The 16,182-nt window shown below is 40.0% G+C and overlaps 1 protein-coding gene across 4 annotated transcripts in view; it reads left to right on the forward strand.

Annotated features, from left to right (window-relative positions):
* The first annotated feature begins 1,099 nt into the window (after positions 1-1,099).
* anos1 (anosmin 1) overlaps positions 1,100-16,182 on the forward strand; it is a 105,028-nt gene continuing 89,945 nt past the window's right edge. For all 4 annotated transcript variants that reach the window (XR_012385713.1, XR_012385714.1, XM_073913340.1 and 1 more), the window contains exon 1: positions 1,100-1,345. Coding sequence is in view for 2 of the 4 variants with exons in the window: in XM_073913340.1 (XP_073769441.1) it covers positions 1,175-1,345 (171 nt within the window). In the remaining 2 variants the exon portion in view is untranslated. The remainder of the gene's footprint in view (positions 1,346-16,182) is intronic.

Here is a 16,182-nt window from a genome sequence, read left to right on the forward strand (position 1 = left end):
ATTACTCAAAGGGTCTTTTTACTCATCCTTTGAGTAATATTAACAACATATAACTTTACTCTACTGCACTACATTTTTAAGCAAGTAATGGCACTTTTACTTGACTCTTTCCACTATTGAGTATAATTTGAAGTGAAGAACCATCTATACTTCAACCGCAAATATCACCCAAAATACATTACAATATTACAATTACAATACTGGATGTGAATTGGATTAGAACAAACATGGGTAAAAAAGTGTAAACAAACCATAAAGATGGCGGAGGTGCGAGACCAACACTCCAGCCTGATCTCACGAGAAAACATATTTTACGATTTGCCAGTTTAGTGGCTAATTCAGTTCAGTCGTACGAAATTGTACAATTTTAAAAAGGAGGCGTGGCACCTAACCCCACCCCTAAACCCAACCGTCATTGGGGGATGAGGAAGTCGTACTAAATTACGAATTAGATCGTACAAATTCATACGAATTAGCCACTAAATCAAAAAGCTAAGAATTGCCATGAGATTGTGTTGAACAATCATGTGGAGAAGCGTTAGTAAATGTGTTTTAGACTATTAATTTATATCTAGCCAACTGTAAAATATTTGACTCATATTTTCCATGTTATATTTCATCTGCAGCAACAATGTGAACGTCTATGAAGACGTGCTTGGATATTAACTTCTGTAAACACCTGAGATTTCTCTGCATAAAAGACATTTCTGGATTTTTATAAACTATTTTAATTTTCAAAGTCTCTTATTAATTGATTAATTAATTAATCTCTTTATTTGTATTATTTTAATGTAGTTTATTTACAAAATTGTTCCCTCCTTTTTCATTCTTGTTAGATGTTTATTGTGTTAGCCTATATTGTAACTCAACCTTGAGATGACATTAATTATATTTTAATATTGTAAGAGTACCATTTTGTCTGCAAGTTCAGTTTGAAACAATAACAAAACATTAACAAACAACTAAATAAATTAAAAGCTTTTTGCGCGCATCTACCTGCTCTTAGGGGGCGGGGCTTGCGCTGAGCTCCACCAGTAGCTTTCACTGGCTCCGCCCCTGCAGCGGGAAAGTTTCTCCAGCGTCCGCGAGAGCTGCGCTCATATTGACTGCGGCTGCGGCGCTGACAGCAGCACACAAAACACTCTGAGAAGCAGCAGAGAGACAGAGGCTTATAATGTCCCCCTCCTCCCTGTGGATTATTCTCATAATGTTCTGGAGCTCCGCGACTCTGGACGCCAGGAAAGCAGACGAGTCCCTCAGCGGGAGCGTGCAGCGCGCAAGATGCGCGTCCCGGTGCCTCAGCCTGCACATCACGCGCATTTCTGCAGCCTTCAGACATTTACAGGTAATAATAATCAGAATATATTACAATACAGCAAAGTTTAGTGCTGTACTAACAGTCTCTGTGGGGAAAACAGCAACTTTTGCTCTGTTTACTCAATTCAGATGATGTGAATTATTTGTAACAGCATGTGGAATGCGATTTATGTGCTCGGATGAATCTTTAATTTAGTATTATTTTTAGTACTACTAATAATATTTATCATACTCTAAAACATTGATAGGTTGTCGTAACTGAACGTTTCATAAATGGCGGTTGTTTTAACGGTTGTGTTAAACAGAAATTTAAATTTTAAATTTGAATCTACCGTTGGGTTTGTTAACATTTGATTAAACGTACGATTTTTTAAAATGTTATTGTTATTGTATGCTATTATTATTGTATTATTTAATACTATTTACTATTGTTATTTGGGTTTCATTGTTATTTAATACTATTTATTAATGTTATTTGGGTATTATTGTCATTTAATACTTTTTATTATTGTTATTTGGGTATTATTGTTATTTAATACCATTTAAATTATATTTACGTTTTTATTTAAAGAGATTTTGAACATGACACTGATTATGAAACTAATTTTATTAATCTTTTGCTGATTATTGATCTATAAAACTAGTACTTATTGGCAGATAATGATATGAACAATCTAAAAATGCTAGGTTGTTGTAAAGTTCGGTCAAATACAGACAAACCCCACCATTTTTAACTGTTGTGTTTGTCCATATTTGTCCCAAAGTTAAGTTCCAACAACCCTGCTTTTTAAAAGACTTTCTTTATAAGATGTTTACTCAAGAAAATCTGACAGCGGGTGCTTGATTTGGTCATTTATTCAGCTTTATTGTTCATAAATGATGATTAAGAGTCTGGTTTTCTTCGTGTAATGCTACAAAAGCTATAAAATTGTTCAGGTTTCATGTTTTGAGCTTGTTTTATTCGTCATCCTCATTTGGATGTTTAGTGGGTGACAGTTTAATAAAGAGGTGTTGAAATCAGGTTTCATCAAGTTTTCTTCAGAATAATAGTCTGGACAGTTTTGCAAAGCGTCTCAGAAGCAAAACAGCTAAAACATCTTGCTGTTGTAGTAAGAGGAAAAAGTAATCTAAATCTGCTCAAATGTAGACTTCGTTGTGGAAGATTGTAAGGAATGAGCTCATAAATTGCTGGTAGATAATTGAGTTGAGTAGGATTTTGAGTTTTTATCACAATTAAGCACATTTCACTCCCACATTTTCATTAATAATAAAAAAAAAAAAACTAAATTAATACTTTGATACGCTACTTTAGTACTGAAGCATAATTGGAAATTAGTGCAGTGTGCTATATATAGCATGTATTTTCTTATCATGTTTGCAGTAAAGAGAAATGTGTAGGATTGAATATAATAAATACGTGCAGAAATGAATTAAAACCCATTGTAACTAAGCTCAATTTGAAACTTGTAATCCTTATTATTTAAAATAAAAATTATTAAAAATACAGTTATGAAATATAATAAAACTGCTGGGTTGTAATAAACCATCATTAGGTCAAAAAATGGCAAGTTGGGTTAAAAAGTGTAATTTAGGTTTAATTAAAGAAATCAACCCAACATTGGTTTTTGTCCATAATTAGCCACTTGGTTTAAAACAACCCACCAATTTTTAGAGTGCATACTCTTGTTTAAGTCTATAAATTATTACAGAAACTCATAGTTTTTTGCTGAATATTCTGCCATTATAATGTTCAAAACAGCATTTTGCTTGATTTTTAATAATATGTTTGGTCTATACACTCTAAAGTGAAGGTTTCGATCGAATGTTGGGTCAAATATGGGCAAGAAGGGTTAAAAATGTATATTAAATTAAATTGAAGAAATTAACTCAACATTGGGTTTTTCCATTATTGACCATTTGGGTTAAAAACAGCATTTGTTAGAGTGCATACTCTTGTTTAAGTCTATAGGTTATTACAGAAACTTTATTTTGCTCAATATTCAGAACATTATTCAGGACTTTGTTGCATTTTATTAGATTTTTAGGCATATTTTTGGTCTATACGCTCTTAAAAAACAATGTTTGGTCAAATATTGACAAATCCATTCATTCATTCATGCATTTTCTATTGGGCTTAGTCCCTTTATTAATCTGGGGTCGCCACAGTGGAATGAACCACCTGGACAAATCCAAATTGGGTTAATTTTTTTCAATTAAACTTAAATTGTGCTTTTAAACCCAATTGTTTGTTTTGTCCATATTTGACCCAACGTTTGGTTGACAAAACCCCTCATTCATTAAAGTGCAGTAAACGGAGGATTCCTCATTGGAAAGTGACGGTTTTGTGTTTCCCTGATGTTGATGTTTTGTCAGAAGTCAACCGTATTCATTTCCAGAGTCCTCAGCGAAAGCCTCTCTCGTCCTTCTTGTGTTTCCTCTGTTCTGTGTTTTACTGCGCGCATCGCACACAAGCGCGCTCAAGGTTAATGCATGCATTTAATGTGTTAAACTGCACTCTAGAAAACTGCTGGGTTGCCATAACCCAACGTTGGGTCAGTTTTGGACATTATCCAAAGTTGGTAAGGATATGCAATATGATAATATATATTGTATAGACAAAATTAATCGTCAATCGTTTAAGATTATGTTCTGTTGTCTATTTCGTCATGTCACAAAATACATTGTTTACCGTAATACTTTTTCATATTATATTATATGCCACTACGGGATGCAGACAGATACATTAATAACAGCATAAAGAGAAAGTATGTGCCATATATTTATGTTGGCATTCTAATTATTATATTAAAAAACAGTTTTGAATTTCATTAATATTTATTTTATAAATCTACATCTCTAATCAAACATAAAAATCAAAGAAATATGATCAATATGGTCAATGTATTCATTGATTAAATTTGCATACTGTAAACAATACAATATCATGATATTTATTGTTATCAGGATATGAGATGACTTCAATTCTAAACGTAAATAGTTTGGTTCCCAATTAATTACAAATGACACTTTTTAACCCAACTTTTTTCATATTTGACCCAACATTGGGTTAATACAACCCATTATGTTTTGTAGAACATGTCTATACCCAAACAAGCTCACATCCATCCATGGAGAAATGACGCTTCATTATGTTCCTGCAAATAGAAAAAAGCGCTGAGCCATTTGGCAGGAGTGGAGCGGAACTGCAGCCGTTAATGATTTGTGTGTAACATCTTTCTAAACTTCAAAAGGATGAGTATGGAGGACGCTTGTGAATCTCTGGAGCTTTTGTCTTCAGAGGAAGTGCCATGACAGGCTGAGCTGGATAAAGGGCTGGTCGGACTGGCTGGGAAGCTCCAGGAATAGAAAGCGATTGTTGTTGGTGCTCCATAAAGACTGTTCAGAGGCCGTGTGTGTGTGTGTGTGTGTGTGTGTTAGCAGGTCTTTCATGTGAAAATGGGAGGTCTGGTCAGCTGCAAAAACATGCACCCCCCCCTGACCTCGCCTGGTGACCAAATGCCAGTGTCACACTCCTGTGCAACTGCTGCGCTTCACCTTCTGCTGACGGGGAATCAATCCTGCCGTCCTCAGGAATTATTCAGTTGAGGACAGAACAACACAAGTGTAAAACTATTCAATTCAATTCAGCTTTATTTGTATAGCGCTTTTACAATGTAGATTGTGTCAAAGCAGCTTCACATAAATGGTCATAGTAACTGGAACAGTGTGGTTCAGGTTTTAGTGTTTAAGTTCAGTTCAGTTTAGCTCAGTTCAGTGTGATTTAATCATTACTGAGAGTTCAAACACTGAAGAGCAAATTCATCGATGCGTAGCTCTACCAATCCTGAACCATGCGAGGCAGTGGCGACAGCGGAGAGGGAAAAAAAACTTTACCTGATGGGAGTGAAGAAAAAAAACCTTGAGAACCAGACTTTAATTTCTCCGCTGGCCAAAAGTCTTGTGCAGAGCTTCATTCGCCATGGTTGAGGCTGGAAGATGGCCTCAGCGAAGACTCGTCTGTCATTGGAGCGTCGCTGGAATCAGACTCATGTTCTCCACTCCCCACGACCATCAGCGCAGCAGCAGCTCAGGATATGGCCTGGTCCCGGATATGGAATCCTTGGGATCATCTCGTCGCTGGTCTTGGATCCAATCAGTGACTCCGCATAATTTGAGGACCTCGGGATGAGTATCCCCAGGTGAAAATAGAGAATAAAGAGAATAATTAGCGTAGCTGCTGTTCATAGTGTATATAAGCAAGATGCAGAAGCTTGTGTGGAACCCGCTAGGTGATGCATTGAGTGTATGCTTTACTAAACAGATCGGTCTTTAATCTAGTTTTGAACTGGGAGAGTGTGTCTGAGCCTCGGACGTTATCAGGAAGGCTATTCCAGAGTTTAGGAGCCATGAAAGAGAAGGCTCGACCACCTTTACTTGATTTTGCTATTCTAGGTACTACCAGAAGCCCTGAGTTTTGAGATCTTAAAGAGCGAGTTGGTTTGTAGCGAGACAGAAGGTTGGTTAGATTAACAGGAGCTAGATAATTTAAAGCTTTATAGGTGAGAAGTTAATATTTTAAATTCATCACGAAACTTAACAGGCAGCCAGTGTGAGGAGGAGAACATTGGGGTCATATGATCATATTTTCTAGACCTGGTCAGAACTCTGGCTGCTGCATTTTGTACTAATTGAAGTTTGTTAATAGAGGATGCTGGGCAGCCAGCAAATAGAGCATTACAGTAATCCAGTCTCGAAGTCATAAAAGCATGGACTAGCTTTTCTGCATCTGAGATGGATAGCATATTTCGAAATTTAGCGATATTTCTCAGATGAAAGAAGGCAGTTTTTGTGACATGGAATATGATTTTCAAAAGTTAGATTGCTGTCTAATATGACACCCAGATCTTTTATAGTAGAGCTAAAGCTAACTTTGTATCCCTCTAATTGTAAATTGAGTTGCGAGATCTGCTGTGTGCAAGATTTAGGCCCAATAAGTAATAATTCTGTTTTGTCGGAGTTTAAGAGAAGAAAATTGTTGGTCATCCAGTCTTTGATGTCTTTGATACACTCAGTTAGTTTAGAAAGTTCAGACGTCTCGTCAGGTTTAGTTAAAATATATAATTGAGTATCATCTGCATAGCAGTGAAAGCTGATCCCATGTCTTCTAATAATGTCTCCCAGAGGTAGCATGTAAAATTGTAAACAGCAAAGGGCCTAAAACTGATCCTTGAGGCACCCCATACTTTACTACAGCTCCGTCCAGACTCAGAGCGGTCCTTCACTGATTCTGTTGAAGAACACATGAAAGGAGTTGTAGAATGTTTTAGGATTTAGGGGAAAAAGAGAAGTTTTAATGTTGTTTTTAGGGTAAATAGTGGTTTAATCCAGTCCTGTCCTTTTTGTGACTAGTAGTGGTCTATCTGCTCAATCTATTTATCCATCAATACATTCTATAATTGTTCATCATTCTTTCAGTCCATTCATCTATGTATGTTTCTATCCATCCAGTCTATTTGTCCATTTATCCATCCATCCATCAATCCATCCATCCAACCATCCGTCCAGTCTTTGAATCTGTTTGTCCATCCATCCATCCATCCAGTCTATGAATCTGTTTGTCCATCCATCCATCCATCCATCCATCCATCCATCCATCCATCCATCCATCCATCCATCCATCCATCCATCCAGTCTATGAATCTGTTTGTCCGTCCATCCATCCATCCATCCATCCATCCATCCATCCATCCATCCATCCATCCATCCATCCATCCATCCATCTATGAATCTGTTTGTCCGTCCTTCGATCGGTCGATCCATCCATCCATCCAGTCTATGAATCTGTTTGTCCATCCATCCATCCATCCATCCAAATAAATCTATCTGTTCGTTTTGTTTGTTCGTTTTGTCTGTCCATTTTATTTAATCTTGTGAATAAACATAGCATATATAAGCATTTTGAGAAATGTCAAACACAAATTTATTTAGTGACCAGTTAGTGATATTTGGCCATTTAGAGAAACCGGATGCTTTTGGAAACCTCTCAGATCCTACAGGATTGTTTTTAATGCCTCCAAACTAATTAAGCAGATCATTTAATTTGCTATCAATCATATTGTATTAAATTAAGACTACGACTTTTGAATCCTCTTTATTCGTGGTCACAGTGGTTTATTCAGGCTGCTTCTGACACACACTTTATGTCCCGAATAACAGTGTATAGGTCATCAAAACATGCAGTTTATTGAGCAGAGAAATTAAACCTTTTTTGAGTTTTTATTGTCCACTATGACGTCTAAATAGCGCAGTATTTATGTGCGTTTGAGTATCGGTGATTCCATAACAGACAGAGGGAAACACCCGGCTGTAAATCCACTGAAAGAGCCGCTCTGTTTCTGCTCCTGCGCTTGGAAAGCATCTGCTGTGTGTGGAATTATTTATGTGTGGATGAATTAAGCCAAAGGTGTGTCAGAGAGGTCCGGCTTGCACGCTTGACATCGTAAAAATTATTACGTTTTAAATTAAGCCTCTCGTTCTCTGCGTTCGCCTCTTAGAGTTAATGTGCCGAGCCCGAGGGACACGCGTTCTGATCCAAAGGAAAGACAAACATTGGAAAGAAGTTTTGCCGTGTCCCCTTGTCGAGCGCCTTTGATATGAAACATCTTGGAAATGAGCTCAAAACCGCAGCAGCTCATATGTGTGCGGTTTTTCATTAGTGAAGACATGAATGAAGTCTTGTGTGAAGCTTCACATGCTCACATGTACCCAGCACAGTCTTTTCTGATTACTGGCTTTGAAAGTCTTCAGATAAATTTAACTGATGGATTATTTCTGTTTATGCTACGGGGTTGTTGAATACTTGATTTTAATTCCCTGATGAGGATTCTCAGGTGTTTGATTGTCAGATAAATGCACAGCTAAAGTAGTTCCGGCAGGTTAAGAGTGCATTACAGCTTCGGATCCCTTCGCTAAATGATTAGAGTTATTTCACAGCTTGGGGTGACGCGGTGGTGCAGTGGGTAGCGCTCTCGCCTCACAGCAAGAAGGTCATTGGTTCGAGTCAATTGTTGTTTCTGTGTGGAGTTTGCATGTTCCCACCCCGTTCTTGTGGGTTTCCTCCGGGTGCTTCGGTTTCCCCCACAAGTCCAAAGACATGCGGTGCAGGTGAATTGGGTAAGCTAAAGTGTATGTGTGTGAATGAGATTGTATGGGTGTTTCCCAGTGATGGGTTGCAGCTGGAAGGGCATATCTATAAAAGGAAATGACTAATGCACACCTGAGTTGTAACAACTCTTCTTCATCATGTAAACACCTTTAAGGGTGCATTATTTTTTAGTAATTCAACAGCTCATCATCAGTTATTCCTTATACATAATTCAGCTTGGTGAAAATAGGGCTGGAACAGTAATTTATGCATTAAGGATTCATGGATTGCTTCTAAAATCTTTTGATTGCATTGAGAGTCCCTCTGGAATCCAATCTGAGCTTAGATTTTAACAGCAGACAGCGATTTGGTCATTTAATGGCCAATGGTGCTCTATCTTTAGCAGTAGGTGGCCCTCTAGTTTTTAGGCTAGTTTTTAATGACAGATGGTGCTCTAGGCTAGGTTTTAGCAGCAGATGATGCTCTAGGCTAGTGCTTAACTGCTCTGGGCTACTTTCAACAGCATATGTTGCTCTAGGCCAGTGTTTAGCAGCAGACAGCACTCTAGGCTAGAATTTAACGGCAGATGGTGCTCTAGGCTAGTTTTTAACGTCAGATTATGCTCTAGGGTTGTTTTTAACGGCAAATGGTGCTCTAGGGTTGTTTTTATCGACAGAAGGCGCTCTAGTGTAGTTTTTAACGGCAGATTATGCTTTAGGGTAGTTTTTAACTGCAAATGGTGCTCTAGGGTAGTGTTTAACGGCAGATGGTGCTCTAGGGTAGTTTTTAACTGCAGATGGTGCTCTAGGGTAGTGTTTAACGGCAGATGGTGCTCTAGGGTAGTTTTTAACTGCAGATGGTGCTCTAGGGTAGTGTTTAACGGCAGATGGTGCTCTAGGGTAGTGTTTAACGGCAGATGATGCTCCAGGGTAGTTTATAATGGCAAATGGTGCTCTAGGGTAGTGTTTAATGGCAGATGGTGCTCTAGGGTAGTTTATAACAGCAAATGGTGCTCTAGGGTAGTGTTTAATGGCAGATGGTGCTCTAGGGTAGTGTTTAACGGCAGATGGTGCTCTAGGGTAGTGTTTAACGGCAGATGGTGCTCTAGGGTAGTGTTTAACGGCAGATGATGCTCCAGGGTAGTTTATAATGGCAAATGGTGCTCTAGGGTAGTGTTTAATGGCAGATGGTGCTCTAGGGTAGTTTATAACAGCAAATGGTGCTCTAGGGTAGTGTTTAATGGCAGATGGTGCTCTAGGGTAGTGTTTAACGGCAGATGGTGCTCTAGGGTAGTGTTTAACGGGAGATGGTGCTCCAGGGTAGTTTATAACGGCAAATGGTGCTCTAGGGTAGTGTTTAATGGCAGATGGTGCTCTAGGGTAGTGTTTAACGGCAGATGGTGCTCTAGGGTAGTGTTTAACGGGAGATGGTGCTCCAGGGTAGTTTATAACGGCAAATGGTGCTCTAGGGTAGTGTTTAATGGCAGATGGTGCTCTAGGGTAGTGTTTAACGGCAGATGGTGCTCTAGGGTAGTGTTTAACGACAGATGGTGCTCTAGGGTAGTGTTTAACGGCAGATGATGCTCTAGGGTAGTGTTTAACGACAGATTGTGCTCTAGGGTAGTGTTTAACGGCAGATGGTGCTCTAGGGTAGTGTTTAACGGCAGATGGTGCTCCAGGGTAGTTTGTAAAGGCAGATGATGCTCTAGGGTAGTGTTTAACGGCAGATGGTGCTCTAGGGTAGTTTATAACGGCAGATGATGCTCTAGGGTAGTGTTTAACTGCAGATGGTGCTCTAGGGTAGTGTTTAACAGCAGATGATGCTCTAGGGTAGTGTTTAACGGCAGATGGTGCTCTAGGGTAGTTTTTAACGGCAGATTATGCTCTAGGCTAGTGTTTAACGGCAGATGATGCTCTAGGGTAGTGTTTAACGGCAGATGGTGCTCTAGGGTAGTGTTTAACAGCAGATGGTGCTCTAGGGTAGTGTTTAACGGCAGATGGTGCTCCAGGGTAGTTTATAACGGCAAATGGTGCTTTAGGGTAGTGTTTAATGGCAGATGGTGCTCTAGGGTAGTGTTTAACGGCAGATGGTTCTCTAGGGTAGTGTTTAACGGCAGATGGTGCTCTAGGGTACCGTTTAACGGCAGATGGTGCTCCAGGGTAGTTTATAAAGGCAGATGATGCTCTAGGGTAGTGTTTAACGACAGATGGTGCTCTAGGGTAGTGTTTAACGGCAGATGGTGCTCTAGGGTAGTGTTTAACGGCAGATGGTGCTCCAGGGTAGTTTATAAAGGCAGATGATGCTCTAGGGTAGTGTTTAACGACAGATGGTGCTCTAGGGTAGTGTTTAACGACAGATGGTGCTCTAGGGTAGTGTTTAACGGCAGATGATGCTCTAGGGTAGTGTTTAACGACAGATTGTGCTCTAGGGTAGTGTTTAACGGCAGATGGTGCTCTAGGGTAGTGTTTAACGGCAGATGGTGCTCCAGGGTAGTTTATAAAGGCAGATGATGCTCTAGGGTAGTGTTTAACGGCAGATGGTGCTCTAGGGTAGTTTATAACGGCAGATGATGCTCTAGGGTAGTGTTTAACGGCAGATGGTGCTCTAGGGTAGTTTTTAACGGCAGATTATGCTCTAGGGTAGTGTTTAACGGCAGATGATGCTCTAGGGTAGTGTTTAACGGCAGATGGTGCTCTAGGGTAGTGTTTAACGGCAGATGGTGCTCCAGGGTAGTTTATAACGGCAAATGGTGCTTTAGGGTAGTGTTTAATGGCAGATGGTGCTCTAGGGTAGTGTTTAACGGCAGATGGTTCTCTAGGGTAGTGTTTAACGGCAGATGGTGCTCTAGGGTACCGTTTAACGGCAGATGGTGCTCCAGGGTAGTTTATAAAGGCAGATGATGCTCTAGGGTAGTGTTTAACGGCAGATGGTGCTCTAGGGTAGTGTTTAACGACAGATGATGCTCTAGGGTAGTTTTTAACGGCAGATGATGCTCTAGGGTAGTGTTTAACGGCAGATGGTGCTCTAGGGTAGTGTTTAACGTCAGATGGTGCTCTAGGGTAGTTTATAACGGCAGATGATACTCTAGGGTAGTGTTTAACGGCAGATGGTGCTCTAGGGTAGTGTTTAACGGCAGATGGTGCTTTAGGGTAGTTTATAATGGCAGATGATGCTCTAGGGTAGTGTTTAACGGCAGATGATGATCTAGGGTAGTGTTTAACGGCAGTTGGTGCTCCATGGTAGGTTTTAACGGCAGATGATGCTCTAGGGTAGTTTTTAACGGCAGATGATGCTCTAGGGTAGTGTTTAACGGCAGATGATGCTCCAGGGTAGTGTTTAACGGCAGATGGTGCTCTAGGGTAGTGTTTAACGGCAGATGATGCTCTAGGGTAGTGTTTAACGGCAGATGATGCTCTAGGGTAGTTTTTAACGGCAGATGATGCTCTAGGGTAGTGTTTAACGGCAGATGATGCTCTAGGGTAGTTTTTAACGGCAGATGATGCTCTAGGGTAGTGTTTAACGGCAGATGATGCTCCAGGGTAGTTTTTAACGGCAGATGATGCTCTAGGGTAGTTTTTAACGGCAGATGATGCTCTAGGGTAGTGTTTAACGGCAGATGATGCTCCAGGGTAGTGTTTAACGGCAGATGGTGCTCCAGGGTAGTGTTTAACGGCAGATGGTGCTCCAGGGTAGTATTTAACGGCAGATGGTGCTTTAGGCTAGTGTTCAACAGAAGATGATGCTCTAGGCTACTTTTAACCTTGTACTAAAATGCACTCACCAGATTAATATAAGCACAGCACCCTTTATTTTACTAAAACCTTTAGTTGATTAATATTAATAAGTGATAATGGCTTTATTACGGATTATTTCAGTTTTAAGTGGTGTAAGTAATTAGAGGTGAGTGTTTCTGTTTGTAAAACATACAGCGCCACCTGTTGATCAAAACCAAGCTTAATCTATTAACTAAAGAATCGCAGTGCATTCGGAAAAATCACGCAATCATTGGGCATGGCCACAGCTCTTGGTGAAATCTTCTGCTCTTTGGCCTGTTTAAGCGTTGGGTGTGTTATTAAGCAATAATGTCTCTTTAAACAACCCAAGAGTCAATCAACTCAACGTTTCGTGTCTTTATTTCCACTTTACAGCCCGTTTATCTCCAGAATGTGGCATCTGTAGATGTATTGCAGCTCATGAAACACTGATAAGAGCGTGGGTTTGCTGATTTAACAGCACATTGCACAACCCTGACAGAAATGTCTCATCTCTAAGGGTTTCTGCATTCCTTCACATTTTTTAGCTGAGCAGATGCACTTATACTGGACTGTTCTCTTATCTTGCAATTATATATTTCATAGTTTATTATTTAACTGAAATTCAACCAAATATTTGTATATTTTATACTCAATTAATGGAGTAAATATCAGATTCAAAACAATTGTTTTGAAATCACCTGAATGAGGTGGTCTTGGTTTGATTGAAACGAACTCTGGTGCGGATCGATTGTATTGAGCAGGCAAAACAATCCAACGAACTAACCAACCAGCTATATCACAGTGTATTATGGATATTTAATAGCCACATGTCTATATGAAGAGAGAATGATGAGTAGGGTGGCTTGTCATCATTCCTATACTGGTAAATCTGTGTTTAATGTTAAATACGAAAGTGAAATCTTGCTGAACTATTAACGAGAGCTGTTTATCTGTTAGGAAAATTGACCAAACTGCAGTCTTGGCTTATCTGTTATTTCTCTCTATAATGCAAATGCTATAATGCATAATTCTAGCCAATGGTCTTACCTCATATTTATATTTGATGATGTATCTGTGGGTGTCATCATTCAACATAAAAGCACAGCTTTTTGCTTATAATGTCTTATTGCTCATCGTCATAGATTAAATTAATGACATCACAGCTGAGCGAGACTTAGACTTGAGCGAGACTCAAAATAAACCCTAAAACTCTGACCAATGTGAGGAAAGTTTACTCGCGCGTGACTTGTTTTACCAATTTTGGTCCATTTAGAAAGTTTACAATGTGAAAGTAAACTGCCCAAGAACAAATATAAATCTTGTAACAAGTTTTAATCTGTGTTTTAGAAAAAAAAATTTGATCTACAGGCGTGAACGCACTTCTAGATTTTACTCCCATTAAAAAAAGTTTTAAAAATTTGTATCTTGATAATTGAAAAATAACACTCCCAATAAATGTGCCTTTCAATTTTAGGGTGTCAATACTTTTGCACAAAGATGATGTATGGGGGTCTGTTGCATCTTAAAGATTAAATACTCTCCTGTAGTGCAGAATACTGTAGAGTTATGACTAAGGCCCAATCCCAATTCTACCCCTTAGCCCTTCCCCTTACCCCTCGTTCTGCAACATTCTGACACTCGATGACACTGGAATACCCTGTCAGAAAGTTTAGTGGCTGTCAATGGGCTGTTTACAGTGTCTGCTCTAATGTTAATGTTATTTTGGTGTGTTTACATTGATTAATATGGCCACTGTGTTAAATGCACAGTATTACGATCTTATTCCCACATTAGATCGTTGTGATAACATGACATATGCCTTCAGTCATTTCCTGAAGAATAATACCTAGGGCCAGACGGAATCTGCGGACATTTTTTGCTATTTCTGCTGAGAATTTTGGGAGTATCCAGCGAGTATCATAACTAAAATCTTAAAGAGCCCATATTATGGGTTTTTGAAAATTCCCCTCCATGTAGTGTGTAACACAGCTTTAAGTGAAGTGAAGTATCCAGCTAAGGCTTAAATCTGTAAGAATACAGTGTTTAAAACGGTTGATTCATCTATAAAAGAGTCGACTCATAGTGCTTCAAACGAGTCGCCTTGATACCGATTCATTAGGTGTTTCGCCATGACGTACGAACGAAACCAAGTTATTCACGTGCACGCGCAAACCCGGGAGATTTCAAACCTGAGGCCCCGCCCTCTGACGCAGAAACCCAGTCACACACACACACACACACACACACACACACACACACACACAAACATGCCGGTCGATTGAAGTCACACTGCAGATGGATATTATCGAGGGTCTACCCAAAGTTGAAACATCAGCATTATGACCAAGCAGTTGGAAACTACTGGAAACTTCTGGAAGCTACATGCTACACAGAATACTTCATCTGCGTTTGTTAAAGGAAGGATCAGTAAAGAGTAACTTACTGCTGGACATGTCAGGATGGATTTTTCTTCCTCCATTTCTCAAGTGTAAGTACGTGTGATTAAAGTTGTTGCCTTGTTGACTCGAGCTTGCAAATGTATTTAGTTGTGATTTGTTACTTGTAACCGCGTGTACTGTATCAGGTTAACTGGCTATATTCTCTTATCGCGTGCAAAGTCACGTTAAAAACGCGACGCGTGCTGTTTGTTTACGGAGCTCCGTGGTAGAGGTCTGCATTCCCGCGGCTGTCCCCGCGCCAGATTTCTGTGGCGCGGGAATAAATTTCCGAATAAATCGCGGGAGCGGTCGGTAACGGGTTTAATTTGGGACGGGAGCGGGCTGTCTAGCAATATCACGGATATTGCTATGCGAATGAGAAAGATGTGTCTGCTTGGTGCTTGTGTGTATGTGTGTTAGTGCGCACGCGCGCGTATGAGAGAGAGCGCGAGCGAGAGCTTTGTGTGCTTGGTCCTGTGTGTGTGTTTATACAGACAGCTTGGCTGTCTGGACTGTATAGCTGGGTGATATTTGGTTGTGGTCTCCCCCGCTCTAGCGAGATCGGGCGCGGCGGGCAGAAAACGGAGCGGGTTCTCAGGCTAAAACCTGGCGGGTGCGGGCGGAAGCGGGAGCGTTGTTGTCCGGAGGTGTGTGTGTGTTTTTGTGTGTGTGTGGCAGCTAAAATCCACGCCTACACTATCGAGCGTGTATGAACTGTGATTACTTTTTATATTGCTGATTAGCTATTGGGCATTTCATTCTCTGACTGAAGGCAGTCGACCAATCGCGACAGACTGTCATCGGTCCAATCAGCGCAGATTAGCTTCGCGGCAAGAAGGGGTTTGGGAACAAATGAATCACTGGACGATTCATACAGAAGTCGCTGGGATAATTAGGTAAAAATAAATGCAGATTATAAGACCATGAAAGTGTTTTTTGACCTTGCATGCATATTAGACTGTTGTTGGAGACCCTTACAACCAAGATATGACCCTATTTCATGTATAATATGGGCTCTTTAATATATGAAATAAAAAGTAATAAATTACTGAATAAAAACTAAATAAATTCAGATTTACACATTTACTCAAGTAAATAAACAGAATTAATGATGTTCTAAAAATCGGCAGAAAATCTGCGAAATTCTGCGCACGCAGATTCCGTGTGGGCCTACTAATACCAAAAAAACAAAAAAACAAACTGGATTAACTACAGCAGTCGCCATCGTCTGATCTCATATTGTGCAAGAGATGGTGATGACGTATGATGACAGGTGCAGGTGCTGTCCCAATTCTTAGGGGCAAATTTTGAAGCCCTTCCCCTTAACCCCTGTTTGTAAGGGCCAAGGGGAAGGGGTAGGGGTACAAAAATAGAATTGGGATTGGGCCTAAATGATGAACAGCACTTGTCAATGAAATAAGAGATGTATGGAGTGGATTTAGCCAAAAATGGCTGTGTGCTGAGAGAACGTTGTATGCTGGTGGCACGTCATGGTTTTGCAAAGTACAATGCGGTCCTGGATGAACAT

This window comes from Danio rerio, chromosome 9 (assembly GCF_049306965.1).
Source record: "Danio rerio strain Tuebingen ecotype United States chromosome 9, GRCz12tu, whole genome shotgun sequence".
NCBI classification, from domain to species: domain Eukaryota; kingdom Metazoa; phylum Chordata; class Actinopteri; order Cypriniformes; family Danionidae; genus Danio; species Danio rerio.